General features: G+C 37.0%; 2 protein-coding genes across 2 annotated transcripts; both read left to right on the plus strand.

The window, feature by feature from the left end:
- Positions 1-208: 208 nt before the first annotated feature.
- Positions 209-1,126, plus strand: LOC130461845 (uncharacterized). The gene has a single exon (XM_056830082.1). It carries the CDS (start codon positions 209-211, stop codon positions 1,124-1,126), a length of 918 nt encoding a protein of 305 aa, XP_056686060.1.
- An 8,185-nt stretch (positions 1,127-9,311) lies between these two features.
- Positions 9,312-13,664, plus strand: LOC110798461 (UDP-rhamnose/UDP-galactose transporter 2). The gene is made up of 5 exons (XM_022003636.2): positions 9,312-9,906; positions 10,240-10,424; positions 11,510-11,710; positions 12,788-12,949; positions 13,063-13,664. Exons 1-5 carry the CDS (start codon positions 9,777-9,779, stop codon positions 13,420-13,422), a joined length of 1,038 nt encoding a protein of 345 aa, XP_021859328.1. The 5' UTR covers positions 9,312-9,776; the 3' UTR covers positions 13,423-13,664.
- Positions 13,665-26,095: the final 12,431 nt, after the last annotated feature.

Here is a 26,095-nt window from a genome sequence, read left to right on the forward strand (position 1 = left end):
GTACAATAAAGGTAAAGAATTCTTTGAATGGCTATCAGCAATTCATTCGAGATCATCCCCAATCCCATGGGTTGAGGAAATCGAAGGTAACCCTGTTTCTCCCTCAACTTTGCGTTTTGGTAGTATTAGGGGAAATCTTAATACGGATTTTGAATGTGCTGCAAATCATGATACGATTGTGAATAATGAGAACACTATAAATGGAACGATGAGTGCAACTAATGTCACCATAAACAGAGTACCCATGAGTGGAACAGGGGACCTTGCTGTGATTGAATTGGAGGATATCCAAGAGGAAATCGATTACTGGAACTCTGCGACTATGTGTTATGTGGTTGGAGCGAATCCCCCTATTCATGTAATGGAGGGGTTTGTTCGTCGAATCTGGAGAAATATGGGGGTGGAGAAGGTGGTTGTTGTAGCAAAAGGGGTGTTCCTAGTTAGGTTCACAACCATGGCTAGACGCGATGAGGTGTTGGCTTCTAAGAGGCCCTTTTTTGACAGCAAACCTGTTGTTCTTAAGGCATGGACACAGGATATGGATTTCTCAAAGGAGGATTTGAGATCTGTGCCCATTTGGGTTAAGCTACATCAGCTTGATTTTAAGTACTGGGGTGAGAAGAGCCTCACTAAGATTGTAGGGAAACTTGGCACTCTTAAGCATGTAGACAGTGCTACTGCAAAGAGGGATAAACTTTTGTTTGCAAGGGTACAGGTTGAAGTGAGTGTGGAGCAAGATTTTCCTGATAAACTGCAGTTCATTAATGAGAAGGGGAGTGTGACTGAGATTGGGGTTGAGTATGAATGGAGACCAGTGGTGTGTTCTCAATGCAAGGGTTTGGGACATGAGCTGGCTAAATGCAGGAAGAACATGGGTAGAAGGATATGGGTGCCAAAGGTTGTGGTGCCTCTACCAGCTAATCATGGTAGTGTGCAGGTTCAACAATTCCAACCTGTCCAAAATCCTAGTAGGAGAGTGAGTCCTAGTCCTGCTGGTATTAGTGTTGGTAATCATTTTCAGGTGCTTGGAGTGGATCATGGTGAGGATCAGGGAGATGGTGGTGGTGGGGTGAACCCACAGCAGTGTGCTACTGGAGGAGGGGACTCCTCTGGAAACAATGGATAGGATCATATCTTGGAATGTGAGGGGGATCAACACCCACAAAAAGCAATGTGAGGTGAAATCTTTCATTCATTCTCACAAAGCTGGGTTGGTTGGTCTTCTGGAAACTAAGGTCTCTCAGTCTAAACTGGGAGATTTGTATATAAAAATGTTTAGTGGTTGGTGTTTTACAACTAATAATAGCAACTGTAAGGGTGGTAGGGTAATGGTGGCTTGGAACCCTAATGCTTTCACTGTGTCTGTGTTGGGGATGTCTAGCCAGATGATACATTGCCTGGTCTGTCCTAGAAATAGTCATAAAGAGTTTTTTTGTACCTTTGTCTATGCTTTCAATCACAATAATGAGAGGGTGGCATTGTGGAAGGATCTGTGTGGGATTGGTGGGAACATGAGTAAGCCCTGGGTGGTGATGGGTGATTTTAATTGTGTTTTGAATGTGGAGGAGAGGATTGGTGCACCTATTAGGCATCAATCTATGGTGGACTTTAGGAATTGTGTTACTTGTTGTGGGTTAGAGGATGTGAAGTCAGCTGGTCATTTCTTCACATGGAATAACAAGCAAGAGGGTAACAATAGGGTGTTCTCTAAAATTGATAGGGTCATGGCTAATGATCTGTGGATGCAGCTCTTCCCTAGTGCAGAAGCTGGTTTTCTCTCTGAGGGTTTGTTTGATCATTGTCCCATGGTGTTGTGTTTGTATCCATGTAATAACACTACAAGGAAACCTTTTAGATATTTTGACATGTGGAAGCATGCTGATGGTTACACTGAGTTGGTTAAAGCTAATTGGGATAAGCCTGATGTGGGTACTTCAATGTATCAGGTGGTAATGAAGCTAATAAGAATGAAAGGGGTGTTCAAGCAATTGAATAAAGATGGTTTCAATGATATCCAAGCAGCTGATTTGAAAGCATTGCATGAACTGGCCCAGTGCCAGAGAGAGTTGCATATGAATCCAAATGATAGTGATATTGTTGATAAGGAAACTGCAGCTGCAAATCATTACAGGATTGTGCATTCAGTGTACCTATCTTTTCTGAGACAAAAATCTAAAGTGGCATGGGCCAAGGGGGGTGATGAGAATAGTGCTATCTTCCATAAGAGTATTAGGGCTAGAGTTCTTCATAATTCTGTTTATGCCATTCATGACATGGAGGGGAACTGGGTGTGTGATGAGCAGTCTGTGGCTAATGCCTTCTTGCAGTACTATCAGAAACTCTTGGGGTCCAATACAGCTCATAGAAGCTGCATTATGCCTGAGATTGTTGCTGCTGGACCTGTTTTGAATACTGTACAAGGTCAATGTTTGACTACACAAGTCACTGGTGATGAGGTGAAGGCTGCTATGTTTGCCATTAATGGGGATAAAGCACCTGGACCAGATGGTTTTGGGAGCCACTTCTTTAAGGAGAACTGGCACATTGTGGGTGGGGATGTTACTAAAGTTGTTCTGGACTTTTTTAGGACTGGAAAGCTGCTGAAGGAGATAAACTCTACAACCATTACCTTGATTCCAAAGACCAAGTGTCCTGCTAGTGTTACTGAGTTCAGACCAATCTCATGCTGCAATGTAATTTATAAGTGCATAACTAAGATCTTGTGTGAAAGAATGAAAGTGGTTTTACCTGAGTTGATTGCTGAGAATCAGGGGGCTTTTGTCCATGGGAGATTTATAATGCATAATATCATGATTTGTCAAGAAATTGTGAGACAGTATGGTAGGAAGAATGCCTCTCCCAGTTGTTTAGTTACGCTAGATATGCAGAAGGCTTATGACACCATTGAGTGGGATTTCCTGGAGGAAATGCTACTTGCTTTGGGGTTTCCTTTGCAGTTTGTTGCTTGGATCTTGGTTTGTGTCACTACCCCTAAATTCTCTTTGATGATCAATGGTACTTTACATGGTTTTTTTGCTTCAAAAGGGGGTTTGAGACAAGGGGATCCCCTTTCACCCTTGTTGTTTGTGGTTTGCATGGAATACTTATCCAGAATCATGCTGAATTTGGGGCAGGAAAAAAGGCTTTAGATATCACCCTAGATGCAAAGCTACTAAACTCACTCATCTGTGCTTTGCAGATGACTTGATTCTTTGCTGTAAAGGTGATTCTCAATCCATTCTCATGATGATTCAGAGTTTCAAAATCTTTTCTGATACTTCTGGTTTGAAAGCTAATGTGCAAAAGTCAGCCATTTATGTTGCTGGCATGAAGCAAGCTGATTTTACAAAGGTGGTGGAGATCTCTGGGTTTACTGCAGGAAGCTTTCCTTTTAGGTATCTTGGGGTGCCAATCTATTTTAAAAGGATTACTAATGCTGACTGTGAGTGCCTAGTTGATAAAATGATGGCTAGGATTAAAATCTGGAGTTCTAGGAACTTATCTTTTGCTAGTAGAACTACTTTAATCAATTCTGTTTTGATGAATGTGCATGCATACTGGGCTCAGGTGTTTGTATTGCCAAAACACACTCTTAAAACTGTGGTGGCCATCTGCAGAGCTTTTCTGTGGCAAGGTTCTTAATTTAGCTCTAAACCTGGGTATATAGCATGGGATAAGGTGTGTACAGCAAAGAAGGAGGGTGGTCTAGGAATCAGGAATGTTCAGATTTGGAACATTGCAGCTTTGGGGAAGTATGTGTGGGCAATTGCTAGAAAGCAGGATATTATGTGGGTTAGATGGGTTAATGCCATCTATGTGAAAGAAGCAAATTGGTGGGGGTATCAGCCAAAGGCTGATAGTGGGTGGTATTGGAGGAAAATTTGTGCTGTCAAGGAGCAATTGAAACAGTACTATGATGAGAATAGCTTTGCTCAAATGCCTAAATATTCTGTGAAGAAAGTTTATCAGCAAATGGTGGTGCACCACCAAAAACTTCCTTGGTGTTCTGCAGTATGGTGTAGAGCTGCAGTCCCTAAACATAGAGTCATTTGTTGGCTCATGGTCCATGGGAGACTACAGACTAGATCAAGGTTGCAAAAACTGGGGATATGTGACACCTCCATGTGTCTGATTTGTGACAGTCGTGAGGAAACTCACCCTCATCTCTTTTTTGAGTGTTGTTACAGCAAGGCTTGTCTGATGGAGATCAAAAGATGGCTTGGCATACCAGGCTAAATTGTTCACTACATGGGTTTGATCAGATGGATTCAATGAAAGAGCAAGGGGAGCAAATTCCAGAAGAAGGTTCATTATACTGCAGTTAATGCTGTAGTGTATGCCATTTGGAAAGTCAGAAACGATGCACTATGGAACAACAAGGTTCCTACTGTAATGCATACTTTCAATTTTGTGAAACAAAGTGTTATAAATAGAATTCAATGTATAGGGGTGCCTGATAGTGATACTGTACAGCAATGGTGGCAGGAGAGAATTGTGTAGTAGTGGTCTACTTGGTCTGTTTTCATGGCTGGTGCCATGTTTGGTTTTGGTCTGGCCTTGATTCAGTTGGCTAGGGTCCTTCCTAGAAGGTTCTTAGCTTTGTTTTCTTGGCTGTTGTTTGTAAAGGGTGTTTCTTAATCAATGAAATGATTGCTCTGATTTATCAAAAAAAAAAAAAAAAAGGTAAAGAAATGTGTCTAAAGAGAATTTTTTTTTTCACAAATGGTAATACTATTATTAGGGTTGGAAAAAATAAAATTATTTCACTTAAATTCATGTTATTCCTTTTACATAACTTTTAAGTTTGGAAGAGCGTCTGGAGTTACCATATTGTGATTGTATATGTATTGCTGATGATATTTATCTAGTAGGTTAAAGTTTCAGAGTGTGTATCCTAATTAAGATATATTGAGTCCAGTCATGCTAAACACATGCTACGGCCTAACATATGTTTACAAGGAAGAACTTAAACAACACAAATTAAACTACTGTAGAACACAAAATTAAGTATATGCACAATTATTGTGTGGATGATTTCGCAACCAATGATCGACTTCTTGAACTCGGAGAGATGACATGTCACACGTATGGGCAGGACATCACGAGCCATACTTAACCAACGTGCTATCACAATGCACAATATTGACCCACTGGGTCAACTACCCACCTTACATGGATGCTTACATGTCCGTTTACATGACATATCTTATTGCAAAATAAATATTAAATTGTACTTAAGGTCAACCTAGGAAAGAGGAGTTACTTAATGCTTTCTTGGGAACCTTTATTAGTATTACACTCTTAATTAGATCAATCAAACATCGAAAATAATAAGCCTTGCCATGATATTTTTTATTTATTTTTGCAACTAAGAGCCTTCAACAATGGTATCAGTGACATTACTTTTTGTTTTTGATCTTGTAATTCATAAACAAATTAAACCTCGTAAGATCAACTTTAACAATTTAGCATAGTACATTAGTACGTATGTATATGAACAAAGAAATATTTTACATTCTTAATTAAAAAATAAAAAAGTAATTATCTACTACGAGTAATTAATATTTTTGCAAAGTAACCTTCAACGAATATTCAAATAAAGTGATATTTGTAAGTGCTATACGCAGAAGAAAGCTCTTAACCGGAGCTTTTATATGTGTCTACTAATGAATGTGTTTTGAATTTTTGTAATGATTTTTATTTTAACTTTTTTTTACGGGATTTTACTTTTTCTTATACTAATATCAAAGTATGTTATATAAGAAGAAGTACCTTTTTTTTTTCGGAAAATCATTTAAAAAGTACCTTATACGTTAATTTAGATATACTAATATCAAAGTGTTTGGTCTAATCAAATTAAGTTATGGGCCAATAATACGACGATGTTGGTCATTATTGACTATCATTAGCAATTGATTGGTTGGTCATTATTGACTCACATTATCATGCGATCTACATCACGATTTTAACATTTTCAACTATTGAAAAATGAATTATTTATTTATTATAATTATTATTATTATTATTATTATTACCGTGCTCGATCGGGGATAATCCATCTATCGAGCTTTGTGACACATTAAACAATTTAATAAAAGTTTACTAACTTGAAAGATAACTACAAGGCATGTGCTAATTAAAAGGTGATAATTAGAGTTCGCAAATCGGGTTTGAGGCTGGTTATGGGATCAGTCTTATCATTTAGGCTCATATGCTCATAACGGATAATGATATACGTGTGTTAATGGGTGCCTACAGATTGAAATGTACAAAAAAAATCAAATCACGTACTACGCTTATCATCGGATTTCAGATATATCGGACCAGTTTTTTTACATATGTAGTGATAGTTACAAGTCATGAGCTCATCATCATCATTACAATCATCGTAAGAAGACATATTACACCAATTTCTTTTTGCATGTCAATTAGATTGTTCATAACCTTACATAAATCTATTAGTTAACTACATGGAAATAACCTATGCATCCTTAAAATGTGTCAGTTAACAAGGAGAGGTTGATTTGGTGTTTCAGAATTCTAATAATTAAAAGGTACTAGGGGAACCTATGCATCCGTAGTAGTCATACTTTTCTTTGTTGACTTTTAAATTTTGAGTTTGGACGAGCTTTAAAGATCAAGAGAACATGAACGAGCTTATAAACGAACATGAATTTCTTATTTTTGAGCTTAACGGTCGAACATCAAGTTGTTCGAGCTAGTCTCATTTATTAATTAGCTTGAAATTGTCCATACCCGACCTTTGACAGAGCTTTAACCGAACTTATTCACAAGTTGCTCATAAATCTATTACTATATACTAAAAGAGACACCAGGAATGACACGTGTCAATTCCTGGTGCGATTTTTTCCCGCCAAAAATCACTTTCCCAAAAAAGTGTATCTCTTTTTTCTTTTTTTTTTCTTTCTTTTTTTATAAACTATTTATGTATGGAAACAAAATTTAGTTTATAAACTATAGCAATAATAGATACGACGTAATAATAATTATTCTAAATTTGTAATATTTTAGTCAAATCGCTATATTAATAATGAAAAATATATCACTCAATATTTTTCTCAAATTACCATATTAGCATTTTAAATATGCACATTAGATGAATAAATTTAAACGAGTATGTTAAAAATGTTATAATTATGCAGTAGTTTGGGAGATAATCCGTTAAATAATTTGTAAAAAAAATTATTAAATTCCGTGCGTGCACGGGATCTAATCTAGTGTATTGACTAATTGACACCCTAATAATACCTCCTGAGTTTTAAATAAAACACTACAAGGTAAAGCTGTATGTAAACCATATATTTTAAAACCAATGGCTCATATTAGTGGGAATGGAAAATCATGGGGTGGGATATTGATGAGAAAAAATAGGACGAATTTTGGAAAAATACTATATGAGTCATTGATTTATTATTCAATGGTTGATATTACTCAAACCCTAACTTATAAAGTTATTTTAGAACTCTAGAAAATCCAAAACCATACCTGTTATATATACGTATTTCACCTTCCAAAATCCAAACCCATGGTCCACATTATATTTGTAGAGAAAGTGTATTATATTTGATGGATTGATGCATTAAAATGAATAATAATGGAAACCTTGAAGTGAAATGACTTTTCCCACATCGACACATAATGAAGGGAAGCAAGCGAAGAAGTTATATAAAATGATACTCCAAACTCTCTAATTTTTACATTAATATACACTCCGAAATCAAAATAGGTTTTGAGGAGTTGGAAATGATAGTTCTATAAGTATAGCTTATCTGTAATGGATCAACATTTAATCTCTTAATGCTTAAATTAAGATTGTTTTCACATGTATTTTCCGATCAAACTTTTGATGGATTTTTGTAGTACTCCCTTCGTTCTTGTTTATTAGTCCTCTTTTTGCATTGGATGTTTTTTTTATTAGTGCAACATGAATACATGATACTATTAAAGCAACTTCAATGATGAGCTATAAGGTGATGTAGTTAAGTTTGGTACATCAGATTTCTAGCTATAATTAATTTAAGGTACAAAATTTTACATTGGTTGTCTACAATACATTATAGCTCCCTATAATATTTAATTTATTTATTTGATCTAAAATAAATGATTCAATATCCAACAAGAATTTTGAGCTACCTGCTTAAAATAGTTACAAGATTTTGATAGCTACTTATGTCATTGATGTACCACCAATTGAGGTTGACATGAGTGGTTAAAGGCATTTTGCTCCATAACCAAGGTCTTGGGCTCGAGCCCATTGAGGTACCCGTGCAAACTCCCGCGGTAGATTAGTCCATTCGCCGAAGACGGTGAGAACTCCTCGTACGTAGTATAACAAAAATATATATATATTGTCATTGATGTACCAACGGTTGACTACCTGCTCACGTATTTTTATTTTTTGTGAGCATAAAACCTTTGGAGAAGCTCTTATAGGTAATTTTTTGAAAAAATATTTGTAACTTTATTTTTCTTTTTGTTGAAATGTTTTTTTTCCCCAAAATAACTTGCATTTTTTTTTTCTAACTTTTCTCTTAAAGAATTTTTTTTTTGTAAGAATATATTTCATCCCAAAAAATATTTATATGATCATGTTAATTAGAAAAACCAAAAGACAGTGGAAATACTAGCTGTTTTTTGACCAAAATCTTCCTATGATTATGTTAATTTCGTCAATGGAGATACAAACTGTTTATTTTTTACCTTGCTTCGTCTAACTTGCACACTTGCAAACTAGATTACTTAGAATTACGGAGTAGTAGATATGCAAAGAGTTCTTTTATATATAAAGCAATGTTAAAAGAATTTGATGTAATTAATTATCTCCAGTTTCTATGTGTTTAGTGAATTGAGCTTTCTCCCCATATTTATGGTGTTGTCTAGTTTTAATAACAAAGCAGCTAGTTTTTTGGGCCTTGTATTAATGATAAAACATTGAACATATCTTCAACCCATTTATGTCCAGTTGGCTGTCCACGTGGATCTCCACCTCAGCTGGGTAGTTTACCCGGTGGGTAGATGTAGCCTTCCCCATGTACTAGTGTCGTATTTACCTTGTAGTACGTTAGAGTTAATACTAACTTTCAATTAACATCAACATAATAGATGATAGATGTAAGATTCCCCCATAATTGACTAGTTAAGGAGTTGGGAGTAATTAGTTGTTGAACACGCAAAAATATCGTAGAGTAATTTATGTTTAAGGTGGGATGTTGGTAAGAAAGTTAGGAAGTAAATAGGTCTTCTAGAGTCCTAAATTAAAAGGGAGATTAGGATTAATTAAGATTTAAGAGAACAAAGTACAAAGTGGGAAGATCCCTTTATAGAATGTGGGTATCACGTTTCCTTTTCCACATTAGCAAATCCAGATCTTGGTTCAAATTGGGTTTCCTATCTTCCTTAGAACTAAAGTGAAACCATAAATAAAAATAAAAATAAAAATAAAGTAAATACAAAACCCCCCATCATATTCATCAATAACAACACAATTCTGCCCAATCACTGTCCCCTCTGCACTTTCGTCGGTGATTCTGTGCGGCTGCTGCTTCTATACTTAGTCTCCAGCCCCCATTAGATCTACTGTCTTGCTAGTCAACATTCAACTTTGAATTTCAAGATAAAACAAGGGAGAATTTCTGGGTTTTAGCTTCGAATTTGAAGAGAGAACAAGGAAATTTTCTGGGGTTTTGGGCAATTTCAGCTTCGAAATTTGAAGATAAAAACAAGGAGAATTTCTGGGTTTTGGGCAACTTAGAATAATGGAGGCGGAGAAGAAAGCGTCAGCAGTATCAGATGTGGGAGCATGGGCTATGAACATTGTCAGCTCCGTCGCTCTTATTATGGCCAATAAACAACTCATGTCTAATAGTGGCTATGCCTTTACCTTCGGTTTGTTTATTTTTCTCTGTCCCTCTTTTTTTTTTGGAATTTAATGTTTGTTTTTGCATGTTCTTCCCCTCCCCCCTTACTAATCTTGCAAGGGTTCTTAATTAATAGTCGAGTTGATAGTGTAATTTTGAACTAGTAATGTGTCAACGATTAAACCAGACCGAATGGATGGATGAATGGAGGGAGGGAGTAATTGTTATTGGATCTACTTTATCTGACATGAGTTGCTTACTGTCATACAGTTTGAACTGGTGTTGAATTTGGAATTTCTGTATTGATCCATATTTGAGTTGAGTAATGACTGAAATAATTTGAAATTGTAATGTTTGACAGCCACAACCTTGACTGGTTTCCACTTCACTGTGACTGCATTGGTGGGTTTGGTATCGAATGCTACCGGGTATTCAGTATCGAAGCATGTTCCTGCTTGGGAGCTCCTTTGGTTTTCTATTGTTGCCAACATGTCAATCACTGGGATGAACCTTAGTCTTATGCTTAATTCTGTTGGTTTCTATCAGGTTTGTGTTCTTCCATTAATACAAGGTTGCCTTAATTGTTTTGCATTTACCTTCTTAGTTTGAAAATACCACACAATCCCCGATCTTTGTCATATATTTGATTTGTTTTAAACAAAGACGATCTATTGACATCAGAAATACTTTCGGTTAGATGTTGAAATAGTAAAAATTAGACACAACTTAGTGTAAGGTGAAATAACGGATTTGATAATGTCGCCTTGTTTCATAGATTTGTTGTTTAAGAGGTATGTTTCTTTAACTAGGGTATTCGTGTCACGTTTGGGTTGCATCTAAGTGTCATACTCGTTAATTAATGAACATTTCCATGTTTTTTTCCAAAATGAATTAACGATTGTCCATATCCATGTTTGAGTTTCAAGGATCCCGGTATGGGTGCCAGCGGTAATATGAAGGATCCAAGTAACCTAGACTCTACACACTAAAGTAGACAGGGTGGTTGTACTAGATTCTACACACTAAAGTAGGCAGGGTGGTTGTACTAGATTCTTCACACTAAAGTAGACAGGGTGGTTGTACTATGAATTGATCTATAAAAGTCTGATGTGATGAGGATTCCAGAAAAAGGAGTTAGGGAGGTGGTGAGGAGACTAGTTATTACTCCGTTTGTTGTTGGATGGAAGGAGGGCTTTTTGTTGTATGTAGTAGTTGTTATGCTGGTTTGTCTTTGTATGTCTCTATGAGGCTCTTACATTCTTGTATCTCCAATTCTCCAGTAGTTGGTTTTGGAAGTGTCTGAATTCTTAAGGATGGGAAGAATTATGGAAGAGAAAGCGTTGCTTATCAAATTGATTGTTAACTAGTGAACATGATTGGAGTGTTAGATATAGTGGTCGAAGATGATAGTCTCCATATGCACACGACTGGATCTATAGGGCCTTCTGCTGGAGTATAACATGTATACTACTCGAAAGTCAAAACGGGTGGCTAAGAGAGCCACTTTTGTGAATATATTGAGTACTCTTAGGTGTATGTTATTCAATTGTTTCTCTTGCTCGTGTGATTAAATATGCTCCTAATTTCGTAAGTGTTGGCTAATTAGTGGAGTCCTCACGTCGTTATTACAGATATCGAAGTTGAGCATGATCCCAGTGGTTTGCGTTCTCGAATGGATTCTTCACAGCAAACACTACTCAAAGGAAGTCAAGATGTCTGTTGTCTTTGTGGTTATTGGTGTGGGCATTTGCACTGTAACTGACGTCAATGTCAATGCCAAAGGTTTTATATGTGCCACTGTGGCAGTGTTGTCAACATCGTTACAACAAATTGTGAGTATACATGCTCTGTACATTGCTCCATTTTGTCTACTAGTTTGTGTCTATTTGTGGCTATGTCTTCCTATTATTTATCTTTTGTTCTTTGAATTGGATTCTTACTATAACCCACTTTTCCCTTAAATGATAGGAGAGTTCCCCTCCCCTTTCCTTCCCAAGAATTGCGAGTACAAATACAAGTTGCTAAATCATGTCCTTTTATATCTATAAATTTGTGTCTATTTCTACCTAATCACATTTGGTAAGTGCCATTTTTTGAATTGGATTCTTCCCCTTGCTGACATTCTCTTAAATGTAGGAGAATCTTGGTCATGAACTTTAACATGTCTTCAATTGACATTTACTAAATATCCAACATCTGGCCTTCCATGAATCTTGAATTAAAATACATTTTTCAACTCTAAATTAACTATATTATTGTACACGTTTGCTTTTGATTGAAAAAACCGAAGAAATTCTTAACATTTATATATTCCAGTAACTTTTACAGTCTTCTGGAATATTGTGCTATTTTTTTGGTTGATATGAAAGCTTGTGTTATTTGTTGTAGAGCGACTGGTATGTCTTAGTGATTGCAGATGCGCAAAAGTTCTGTTTCTTTAGCAATTTTCCCAAAAGTAAAAAAGGATACACAACTATGCTATATCAATAGAGTATGATTGCTCTCTACTCCTTTAAATTCTCCGATGGGCTCATTAGCGTAAGGATTCTACTACAGCACTTTGTCTTTACTTGCAAGATCTACAGTTACTGTCTATATATGTGGACCATCAAGAAAGACAAACTCATTATCAATTGTTTGCATTAGATTGTTCTAATTAATATCCCATTATGATTGTCATTTTAAACTATTTGTAGTCTCTATGATGTGTTCTGAACCATATTTTTTGTTCATAATATGCCAAGAAATATAAAATATGACACAGGATGATATACTATACAAAAAAAGTTGATTCTTATATGACAAGGTCTTTGAGCAAAGTTGAAAGCTATGTGATTCAGATTGGTGTTATGACCTATTTTTGCATTGGGATATTTCTGTCATCAGTTGAAGATTTTCTTGTGTTGCAGTCAATAGGTTCTTTGCAGAAAAAGTATTCAATTGGATCTTTCGAGTTGCTGAGTAAAACTGCACCATACCAAGCTTTATCTCTTATAGTGCTTGGTCCGTTTATTGATTACTTTCTAAATGGAAAATTCCTATTGACATACAAGATGTCTTCTGGTGCTCTTGTAAGTACATACTACATACTACATACTACATACTGGTCTGTATTTTGATGGAATCTTATATAAAGATTTAATGCATATTATTATTTCCTTTGTGATGCGAAATTGAACTGCAGCTATTTATTATGCTATCATGCTCATTGGCGGTGTTCTGCAATGTTAGTCAGTACCTTTGTATAGGACGATTCTCAGCAGTTTCGTTCCAGGTGCTTGGTCATATGAAGACAGTGTGTGTGTTGACATTGGGTTGGTTGCTCTTTGATTCAGAGATGACTTTAAAGAACATAATGGGTATGGGAATAGCTGTTATGGGTATGGTTGTTTACAGTTACGCTGTGGAGCTCGATAAACAAGCTGCAGCTAAGGCAGCTCACCATGCCAAAAGCAGTCTCACAGAAGAGGAGATTAGATTGTTGAAAGCTGACTTGAATGTCTCTCCTGTCAAGGATCTTGAACTCGGCCAACAAAAGTCCTAAGTCGAATTCACAACAGTTTTGGTTCAATTACATTCTTGTTCGATTTATCACCAACCAAAGTTCCACATCCCAGTCTACATACAACAATGCCATGCATGTATTTCTATCAGATTTAGCTTGTAATCTTTTTTGTTTCTTACCATATTTATTAATTAATTGTTTCTAAAAAATTTAAGTGTAACATGTTTATAGACAAACGTCATTATCATTAATTAGAGTGCCAAGTCTTAACATTCTTGTTCTCTCGTCTCTGTGTGTGAGTTGTGATATGCAACTTAGTTTTCAAGTAAATTAAACCGTGATTTAGGTCTGTCAATCTACTGTTCGTTGGAGCCGATCTAGGTTTTCCAACAGAACATTCAGAGTACATTGTATACATAAAAAATGAAGTTGCAAATTTTTTAATATTTTTTTTACAAAGTTTGTAAAATTTTATGCAGTATTTGACAACGTACAATAGAAAATAAAATTGCAAATATCATAGAAAATGAAGAAGAAAGTGTTAGCTAAATAATGAATTGGAACGACTTAGCTGGATAATGCGTATGTACGAACTGAACCAATTGTCGTGCCGTGGCCGGACCACTGCTCTAAAAGACAATTCCGCGCTACCTCCGATGCAGTAGAACGCTTGCGGTTGCCCTCCAGGGTTTACACGACACCGAGAATTATGTGCACTCACAATCCCCGATTGGAGACCATAATATTTGCCCATAAAGAGAGGAATTTGAGAGAGAGATCGATTGTAATTGTCTGTGTATTTTTGTGGAAAAAGACGATGAATTTATAGAGAGGTTTTGGGAAACTGTAACAGCCATAAACGGCTAGTGGAGAAGTTACGGGAGTAATGGGGAAACTGCAACAGTCATAAAACCCGCATTCGCCAAGGCCCAAGGCCCTCGCCCGGCCCGGCGCGCGCGTGTGTGTTGTGACCACCCATGCCACTCTCAAGCATTCTTAAACAAATGTTTCCCTCAAACCCCCAAATATAAACATTGAATATGGTTTGTGTTTTTCCCATGTGGGACTTTTCATATTCCCACATTTTCCCACTTCCCACTCATTTTCTTTTGTATTTCTCACAAGGATTTCCAACAATCCCCCACAGGTCCGAAGATGAGAAGAAAAAGAAAGAAATAAAAGAATTGAATTTCTGGGCAAAACAAATAATTGAATAGGTGTCAATGTCTTGCGACTTGAATTAACACTTAGTGACATTCAAGCTAGAATCTCTTTCCTACCAAGTGACTTTCGTATTGAACTTAATAGGGGGTTAGAAATTCGTTACTCAAAGCACACAATTGAACATGTATGATATTCTGAATCTCCGGCAATAAAAGTGACGCATTATACTGGCCATACGTCCATAACCTGGATGCTCATAGGTGCTCTAGAGAATAGCCCATGCAATTCTCATAGGAAGCGGCCTCACTTCCACACCTAAGTAGGTGAATCCCATCAAGTGTGAGCTACATCACACCACCAAAAATATGGATATGGGTTCATTAAGAGCCGTATGCTCAACCTCGTTCAATAATAGCAAGCACATCATAAACATCTAAGGGATGGACAACAAATAAAATTTGTGCTTCTGAATTATTACACAATGTTCCCCTTTGAACTCATAGTGAGTAGGAGTTCATTACCTTACAATTCATCCAATGGGCCTCAAGCCCATCCCCTCCAACATTTCAAAAACTAGTTTCTTACATAGGCCTTTCGTTAACGGATCCGCGATGTTCTTTTCGGACTTGACATAGTCCAGTGATATCACTCCACTTGACAGCAATTCTTTGACAGCCTTGTGCCTCAAACGAATGTGTCTTTTCTTCCCATTGTAGGCTTGGTTGTTTGCCACGGCAATAGCAGATTGCGAATCACAATGAAGTGCAACTGAGGGAGCTGGCTTCCCCCACAGTGGAATATCTGCAAGCACGTTCCTCAACCATTCTGCCTCATGACCTGCCAATTCAAGAGCAATAAACTCATATTCCATAGTAGACATAGCAGTACAAGATTGCTTACAGGATTTCCAAGAAACAGCTTCACCCCCTAGGGTGAAAACATAACCACTAGTGGAGTTGACTTCATCATTTTCGGATACCCAGTTGGCATCACAATAACCCTCCAATGCTCCTGGAAACTTGGAGTAGTGCAATCCCCAATCCATGGTACCCCTTAGGTACCTAAGCAATCGCCTTAAAGCACCCCAATGCTCATTGCTTGGGTTATGAGTGTACCTGTTCAATCTACTTACAGAATAGGCAATGTCAGGTCTAGTATAGTTCATGAGAAACATAACACTACCAATAATTTTAGCATACTCAGATTGACAAACAGGATCACCTTTGTTTTTCTTTAAATGAATGCTCATATCATAAGGGGTCTTGATTGGATCGACATCAAATGAATCAAACTTTTTAAGAAGCTTTTCAACATAGTGAGTTTGGCTGAGACAGATGCCATTTGGAGTTCTAATAATTTTCACTCCCAAAATCACATCTGCCTCACCCATATCTTTCATTTCAAATTTTGAACTCAAATTTTTTTTTGTTTCATTCACTCGATCCAAATAAGTACCAAAAATTAACATGTCATCCACATAAAGACAAATAATCACACAACCAGAAGAATCATGTTTATAATAAACGCAAGAATCACCTTCATTTACATGATAGCCACTACTAGTCATTGTCTTGTCAAACTTGTCATGTCATTGCTTAGGCGCTTGCTTAAGACCATATAATGACTTGACCAGTTTACAAACTTTGTTTTCTTGACCTGGAACAACAAAACCTTCAGGTTGAACCATATAAATCTCTTCATCTAAATCACCATTCAAGAATGCAGTTTTCACATCCATTTGATGCACAACAAGATCATGAATGCATGCAAGAGCAATTAAGGTTCTAATGGTTGTAATTTTAGTTACAGGAGAGTATGTATCAAAATAATCAATGCCATGTTTTTGAGTAAAACCCCTTACCACAATCCTGGCCTTATACTTGTCAATGGATCCACATGATTTCAACTTTTTCCTAAAAATCCACTTACAGGTGATGGGTTTACAACCTCTAGGCAGATCAACCAATTCCCAAGTATTATTACTTAGGATTGACTGAAGCTCGCTATCAATGGCCTCTTTCCAGAAAACTGCATCAACTGACCTCATTGCCTCTTCATAGGTTCTAAGGTAGTCTTCTAGAATAAATACATACACAAAATCATCAGTAATCAAGAAAGGTTCAGTTAGGAAAGCAGTAACAAAATCATCACCAAAAGTTGTTTCCTTTCTTGCCCTTTTGCTTCTCCTTGGCTCTAAGTCAGACTCATTATTAGTAGTGGAAGAAGTAGCAATGGGTAAAACATTAGAAGTGCTAGAAGATGGTACATCATTAATGCAAGAGATTTTCAAAGGAAAAGTGTTTTCGAAAAACTCAGCATCTCTTGCTTCAATAATGTTACCACTTGCATAGGAGTTGTTAGCACCCTTAACTAGAAAACGATAAGCAGAACTTTGATAAGCATAACCAATAAAGATAGAATCAACCGTTTTGGGACCAATCTTGTCCCTTTTGAAACTAGGTAAGGCAACCTTTGCTAAGCACCCCCACACTTTCAAGTATTTCAGGCTTGGTGCTCGACCTTTCCATAGCTCATATGGGGTCTTGTCCAGCTTCTTGTGAGGCACTCTGTTCAAAACATCACAAGCAGAAAGAATAGCTTCCCCCCATATATTATTAGGAATCCCAGAACTAATAAGCATTGAATTCATCATATTTTTTAAAGTTCTATTTTTCCTTTCAGCAATCCCGTTTTGTTCGGGTGTGTAAGGAGCTGTTGTTTCGTGAACTATACCATTCTGTTCACAAAACGCCTTAAGAGTGTTAGGGTCATACTCACCCCCCCTATCACTCTTAAGTCTCTTGATTTTCCTGTCTAGCTGGTTTTCAACTTCAGCCTTGTACTTGAGGAACATCTCCTCGGCCTCATCCTTAGACATGAGAAGATAAACCATGGTGAATCTAGAGCAGTCATCAACAAAAGTAATGTAATACCTTTTACCACCCCTGCTTTCATAGTTTTTAAAATCCCCCAAGTCACTATGAACAAGTTCTAGTACTTCTGTCTGTCTATCTATTGATTTAAAGGGTTTCTTTGCAAATTTTGCTTCAACACATACTTCACATTTTGCAAAATCAATTTTAGAAAAGCTTGGAATCATGTTCATTTGTTTAAGTTTTTTAATTGAAGCAATATTAACATGACCCAATCTAGCATGCCATAAATCAATAGACTCAGCAATATAAGCAGAAGAAGTACTAGCTTTCTTATTCATAATTTCAATGGAAACATCAAGAGTAAACAACCCCCATTACAAAAACCCTTTCCCACAAATTCCCCATTGTGAGTAATAACTAGTCTATCAGAATCAAAGGACAACTTCAAAGCAGCTTTCATAAGTAAACTACCAGAAATTAAGTTCCTACGCATTTCTGGAACATGCAAAACATTAGTTAAAGTGAGTGTTTTTCCAGAAGTGAGAGTGAGAACGATCTTCCCTTTGCCTTGAACAGTTGCAAAAGCAGAGTTACCCATGAATACAATTTCACCATCAGTTTTCTCGTAGGAAGTGAACATTTCTTTGTTGGTGCAGATGTGCCTGGTTGCTCCTGTATCAACTATCCATTCAGCAACATCACCTGTCAGATTAGCTTCTGAAACAACAACAATAAAATTGTTAGGATCAGCAACTGCTTCAACAAGGTGAGCTTGATTCTGATCTGGCTTCTTCTTGACCCTGCAATCCCTGGACTTGTGACCAGCCTTCCCACATTCAAAACAGTTACCCTTAAACTTATACTTCTGGATTTTCCCTTGAGGCTTGAACTGACTGCCCTTCCCCTTAAACTTATCAGAATAGAAATTGCCCTTAGGTTCAACCAGATTAGCTTTAGCAGAACTAGAAAATACAGATTGACCCTTATCCTTAATACGGTTCTCCTCCTCAATTTTTAGGTGACCTACGAGGTCCTCTAGGGTAATGTCTTTCTTCTTATGCATTAACTGGTTTCTAAAATCTTTCCATGAAGGTGGCAGTTTTTCAATTAAAACAATAGCAAGAGTGATATCACAAATGTTCAGACCCTCAGCAGCCATAGCAATGCAAATATTCTCATATGCATGAATCTGATCAATAATAGGTTTGTCATCCTCAACTTGAAAGTCTAACCATTTACTAACACAATAACGTTTAGTACCAGCATCATCAGTTCCATACTTTTTCTCTAAACCATCCCAAATATCCCTAGCATGATTATATCCCATATAAATATCAAGCAAAGCATTCGACATATGATGCAACAACATTCCCTTACAGGTTCTATCATCCTTAGCAAACTTAACCTCAAAATCATGCAATTCATCATCATCATCAGGTTTCACAACATCAGAAATAACATACGCAACATCAATTTGCTCCAAATAAAATCTCATCCTAACAGCCCAACGTTTATAATTTTTCCCATCAAGAGGTTCTAATTTCAACATATCAGGAATAAGAAATTTCGACATATTCATAGCCATAACAGAATAATTGTCTTTTAGATTGTTAGCTAAATAATAAATTGGAACGACTTAGCTGGATAATGCGTATGTACGAACTGAACCAATTGTCGTGCCGTGGTCGGACCACTGCTCTAAAAGACAATTCCGCGCTACCTCCGATGCAGTAGAACGCTTGCGGTTTCCCTCCAGGGTTTACACGACACCGAGAATTATGTGCACTCACAATCCCCGATTGGAGACCAGAATATTTGCCCAGAAAGAGAGGAATTTGAGAGAGAGATCGATTGTAATTGTCTGTGTATTTTTGTGGAAAAAGACGATGAATTTATAGAGAGGTTTTGGGAAACTGTAACAGCCATAAACGGCTAGTGGAGAAGTTACGGGAGTAATGGGGAAACTGCAACAGTCATAAAACGGCTAGTGGGGAGTAATTACGTGATTAATGGAGCAGTTTCCAAAGTTAATGGGTTGATTAAGTCTTCTGACTTAATCAAACCGTCCTTGACAAAAAAGAATAACCCGGCCCACAAAACTCACCCCACGCCCGCGAACCGCAAGTACCAAGTACCAAGGCCCACAGCCCTCGCCCGAGCCCGGCCCGGCGCGCGCGCGCGCGCGCGTGTGTGTGTGTTGTGACCACCCATGCCACTCTCAAGCATTCTTAAACAAATGTTTCCCTCAAACCCCCAAATATAAACATTGAATATGGTTTGTGTTTTTCCCGTGTGGGACTTTTCATATTCCCACATTTTCCCACTTGCCACTCATTTTCTTTTGTATTTCTCACAAGGATTTCCAACAGAAAGAAACAAAGGGGGATAGAGTTTGGTTTTACTAATTTATACTACAATCTTCGTTCCTTAAAGATTTACCTTAATACGATAAATTAAGCTTAGTACAATAAATTAAGGAATCTTTTTGGATAGGAAAGATAATCTTTTTTTGAAATATGGGTGTGTGGTTAAATAAGGTGGATTCCTATTACGAGCTAAAGGAGGATAAAATAGGAAAAAGTGTTAGAAAATGGAAAATAAAATAGGAAAACTTCTAAACGAAAAGATAATGATATTTAAGGAATGATGGAGTACCGAATGTGGGTTAGACGAGGCAGGATACACCGTTGGGGGACAGCGGGTGTATTAGCCCATGCCCAGTCTAAAAGAAAAAATAACGGATTTTTCATGAAATACCCCCGAGTTTTTGCGAAATTCACCAAAGGCCCATCGACTTTCAGAAATTCACCAAATGCCCCTCACCTTTAACTTAATACCCCATATACCCTTACACTTAACAGACGTTAAGTCTCCGTTAGCACGACTTTACTATTTTACCCTTACTTTGCTTTTGGGCGCCTTAACCTTTCCCTACCACTGCTACTCTCTCTCCCTTGTTCTTCCTCATTCATCAACCTTGACGGCATCCATTAATCACCAGAAAACACAAAAACGAATTATGGGCAATCGGATTTTTGACAAAATCTGGGCAGTCATGTCTTCAATTATTCCTCAAAGCTCCAGCAAAATCAATTCATTTGAAACCCAAACCCAACAACAAATTTCTGGAAAACCCATCTTTAATCCGCATGATATTAACCTAATTTGCTTCAGAATTTGGTTTATGATTCCCTGATCTGGTCTTCTCGTAGTGGCGGGATGGTGGTTTTAGTTCATGGTGGTGAGTTTTCTGGGTTGGTTGTATGGTCATGGTTCGTCGATTAAATTGTTATCTTCACCCCATCTACTTATTTGCCATGATTAGCATTTAAATGTTATTACTCTCATTTTAAGATCTATTGTTTTTGGTTTGTAATTGAATGATCTGGGTTTTTGTAGGATTATTGTTGAATTTATGTGATTTTTCGTTTGGTGGGATATGGGTGATTTTTTTAACTTGAACAAAAATTGATCGATTTTACATGAAATACAGTTGTTTTGATGTTTGGGTTTTTGGTAATTTCAGGAATTTGTGCAAAAAGGTGACATTTGGGGATGAAAAATGGGGTGGGAGCTATTCACGAGCAGAAGGATTATGGAGGGTCTAATATGTTTGAGGCAATTGAGGAGGCTTTAGAATGGAAATGATGGAGTGATACCAGATTTAGATGATGTCTAGTGAGGGGAGAAACGACCATGGAGAGAGTGTGGTAAAATCTAATGGAAGTTATGCAGTTGATGCGTCTGATATCCAAATATGATGTCTACAGGTGATGCTAATTGAGATTGTTTCCAGAAGCTTGAAAAAACTGTAAATGTCAGCTTCCAAAAGCTTTCGGTTTTGATGTTGATGCTAATTCACAGTCATATGCAGAAGTGATATTTGATGTAGTTAATTTTCGAAAGATGGATTTGTATGGCGAGGCTTCTACTTCCAGAGCAAGTTCAAGATCAGTGACACCCCTTGATCTTGGGATTAAACTGTTGAGCATCAAAATTGTTCTTTAAAAATATGAATATTTGGTGAATTGTTTTTCAATAAAGGGGTATTTGGTGAAATTAGTATTAAAATAGGGGTGCTTGGTGAAATTAGTATTAAAATAGGGGTATTTGGTGAATTGGAAAGTTAGCTAACAGAGCACTAACGGCGCGTCATTAGTAAGGGTATCTGGGGTATTAAGTTAAAGGTGAGGGGCATTTGGTGAATTTTTGAAAGTCGAGGGGCATTTGGTGAATTTCGTAAAAACTCGGGGGTATTTCATGAAAAATCCGAAAAAATAATGAAATTAAATGTAAAGTTGGCCCACTCCATCATCTTCTACCTCTTCCCTTCTCCATTTTCATTCCCCCATCATCTTCTACCTCTCCTCTTCTGCATTTTCATTCTCCATAATCTTCTACTCTCTCTCCCCATTTTTCTGTCCTACAGTAATGAAGGAAATAATGCCCTTGGTCCAAGTATGCATATAATATTAAGTCTAATAAATGCGGTTCAGTATTAATTAACAAGTTAATAATTCAGTGAGATCAAGTGAGCTGAATGCCTAGCTAGAGGCCGCTTCAGTTCAAGTGGAATTAATGATATTAATCCACAACTTACTCTTGACTGAACCCGTAGGGTCACACAAATAGTACGTAAACGGATCATGTATTTAATGGCATTAAATACTCCATCTATGGATATTCGGAATCGACGAATCTTGGTTTCAGTGGGAGCTGAGATCGTCAAAGGCAAGCAAGTGAATACTCCGGAAACGATGATATTGCCGGAAACGGAAATATGGATCGTATCGGAAATATAAATATTATCCAAGTAGTTGATGTTGCCGGAAACGGAAACATGGTACGTATCGGAAAATATTATTGGAAATGGAAATATTGCCGGAATCGGAAATATTGCCGGAAACGGAAATATTGTCAGAATCGGAAATATTATCGAAATCGGAAAATAATTTCGGAAACGGAAATATTAAATATTTGTTCGAAACGGAAATTAATTCCGGAATCGGAAATATTAAATATTGTTCGTATCGGAAATGAATTCCGGAATCGGGAATTTAATCGGAAGCGTATCGTACGAATTAGCATCGGACGAGGCTCGCTAGACGAAGGCCTAGCACGAAGCCAGGCCATCGCCCAGCAAGCCAAACGCAACAAACCACACGCCAAGCCTCGACCAGGCCCAACGCAATGCCAGGCCCAACCAAGGCCTGTGGCGCGCGCGGAGCAGTCGTGGGCTGCGACATGGGCTGCGAGCAAGAGCAGCTCGCGTGGGCCGCGAGGCTTGCGCGGGCTGTGCTCGTGCTCGTGCTCGTGTGCGGTTGTGTGCAAATACAAATCCTAAGGCTATTAGAATTTGTTCTATGATTAAATCCTAATCCTAATAAAGATAGAATTTGTTTAATAGAGTTTTAATAAGATTCTAATTAAATAAATTAGTATCCTAATAGGATTATAATTCCTTTCCATAAACTCTATAAATAGGTGCCTAGGGTCACATATTTATATTGAGATTTGAAGTATTCAAAAGGTAAGATTTTCAAGCAAAAATCAGCTAAACACTTGCAACCCATATTAGCCGAAAATCCTAGAACCTTAAGGGCGATTCTAGTTGGTCAAGCTTAAGGCGGATCCGGACGTGCTGTGGACTATCTACGGAGGGACGACACTTGGAGTCCTAAAGACTTGTTCTTGTTCGGTTCGGGCACAGCTAGGGAGGGAACGCTACAAAGTGTATGCATCTGAATTGTGCTAAATGATTATGTGTAAATAATATGTTTCCTGGCTTTATGGTTTTTCCACATGATTTATGTTTATTCATATGTATCATAACCTAATAGTGGTATCACGAGCCCCTTATTATTTTCATAATCTAAATAGCATGAACATGGTTAAATTTTACAAATTTGCAAAGAATTAAAGGGGTGATTAATTTTCGTAATTAATTGCAAATTGCGTTTATTTAATTATATGTACGCAGTTTTTCGACAGTTTCTTCGTTACTCATCCAAATCGAGTGATTTTTGTGTCAATTCCGCATGTAAAAGGCATTCTAAAATTTTGACAAAATTAGTATTCTTCGGCCGAACCCAGAATTCCCAAATTCGAAGCCTAACTATGACTTTTCGGAGGTTTTAGTTTTTCGAACGCAAAAGTTTGTAAATTTAAGATGTTAAATTAAGTATTTGCGATTCTTGTTGATAAATCTTGAGTTTTTGATTGACCTACAGTATATGTTTAACAATTATGAATGCCTAGACTTGTTAATTATACAACCTAATTTGTAATTATGATTAATTTGTTGAAATTCGAATAATTTAGAATTGATTTGTTTTTCGTAATTAATTAATAATTTAATTAGGTATCCATGATTAAAATCCACCATAAAAATTGTTAATTTATGTTAAATTTTTAATTTTTATGACCTAGATTTGAATCCATGTTAATCAGAAATTAATTGATTAATAAAATTTCGATTTTTCGCCCTAAAATTATGAAATTAATATGATTTATTAATTTGTCATTAATTTTGATATAAAAATTTAAATTTTTTATAAAGCACGCCCATAAATCTTGCACGCACAAAGCAATGGACGCTACGTGTTACCCTTAAGGGGTGTTGTATAGTGCGGGCATGCGACGACGAGCAAGGGAGCTCGTCGCCCATGCGGTACAATGCAGCGAGCAAGAGCCATGGCACACGAGCACAAGGCAGCACACTGCCCTTGTGTCGAGTGTTGTGCGCACAATGGGAGAGCGGGCAAGGGCGATGGGCCAAGGCGCAAGCCAACGGGCAGACGCGTGTGGGCAGCAAGCGTGCTGCGCCACAGCGCGCGCTGCCGCGCCCAGTGAAGCAAGCAGACGCGAAGCAACAGGCGCGACGAGTAAGCGGGCTGCGCGCAGCGTGGCCTGTGCTTGCTGCGTTGCGTGTGGCCTGCTTGCGCGGTGCTGTACGATCGGTCGAGGGGCGTTAAGCCTCGTGCACTCGACGAGGCTTGGGCGCAAGCCCAAGTGCTCGTCGTGCTACGATTGAGTCGTTTAGAATTTTAATTTGAAATGTTCAGTTCGGAAATAATTTTAATTAATTTTAAAATTAATAATTTAAATTGTTTTCTCGGATTTTAATTTTGAATATTATAATTATTATAAATTTTTTATTTATACTAATTATTTTACTAAAATTAAACCTTGAATTAATTTAAATTCATTTAATTCAACTGAAAAATAAAATAAATAAAATGGATTCAATTATATTTTTATACGAGCTTTAAATTTTAATTAAATTTGTATGTTTCCGGTTAGACTAGAAATACATTTTTATGTTTAAAATTAGTAAAGCATATGAATTTATTGGTTTAAGTGGGAGCAATTTTAGTCATAAACTCTTGATTAGGTCTACAAATCCTTTAAGGTTAAACAACTTGATTAGAATTAATAAGGACTGAATAATTGGTAGATTATTGGTGCCCTTAATTAATTGCTGCAAATATTTATGTGATGAAAACAACGTGTTTTTACTAACCAGCTATGTGGTCCATTCATGATAATGAATGGGTGAATTGTATATGTACTGTTTTGCAGGTTATGAAGTGACTAGTATGGCCCAAATAGGATAGAAAATATGGTCTGCGTACCATTAATTTGAATGTAATTGGTATAAAGCACCAAATTTGTTTTTCAATTCAAATATGGTCTGCGTACCATCAAATAGTTGTAATTAGTTTAATTATAGCTTATCCTATTTGAAGAAAATGGCGCCTCCCACGGTGAAATTCAAGACGGAGTTTCCAATCCATTTTCAAGACGGGCTTTGAAGTTGAAGCTTCAAGATGAAGTCGGGCCATACTAGATCACAATTATCTTATGCATGCTTTAAGTTATTTATTGCTTTTAAATATGTCTTAAATATGCATGAGATTGTGGCTTGATTATGTTGCATGATTAAGGATTTTAGTTCACTTAAAATCTAACCAACATAGTAAGAGCCTTAAGTTCCAAACTTAAAAATTGAGTTAAAAGGTGCCATGCCAAAATAACACTTACTTAGATATCCTTTACATCGATCTTAGTAACAGTTTTCCGCCATAGCGAGGTGTTACTTATCGATACTAAAGGGGTAAGGTACACAAATAATTGTGAGTACATGTTAGTTTTGGTGAAACTCAACGATATAAGTAAGGAGTCCTTTTATGTCGTGGCAAAATCGATAGGTTTACCTAATAAGTTCTTAGGCGTACCTATCAACCAAGAGTAGTTTCTAGACTATTAACAAAAGGCTTTTGCTTACCTAAAATGTTTTAGAATTGAGTCAAAATGCATAATGTGCTTAATTCTTCAATGGTTTTAGGGTCTTGGAATCATTTTATTCACACCTGCCGGAACAATAAAAATCGAATAAAATGCCAATAACTTGTTTAAATTGCATGATTGCTTTAATTTTCAAGTTATTACTCATGATAAATGTTTAGACTTTGCCTGCTTCAATGTATGTTTTAATTATTGTTTATAATTAAATATCTTGCACTGCAGTAAATCCTTTAGAAGGCAACAGTAACTTTCCTCGATTGGTAGTGAATCCAAGAACGATTCACGGAAATGAGAGAAAGTGAGCAATTTAAATGTACATTTCTTATAGCGACGTTTATGGTTGTTTTCGAGTATCAAAGTCGAAT

This window comes from Spinacia oleracea, chromosome 5 (assembly GCF_020520425.1).
Source record: "Spinacia oleracea cultivar Varoflay chromosome 5, BTI_SOV_V1, whole genome shotgun sequence".
NCBI classification, from domain to species: domain Eukaryota; kingdom Viridiplantae; phylum Streptophyta; class Magnoliopsida; order Caryophyllales; family Amaranthaceae; genus Spinacia; species Spinacia oleracea.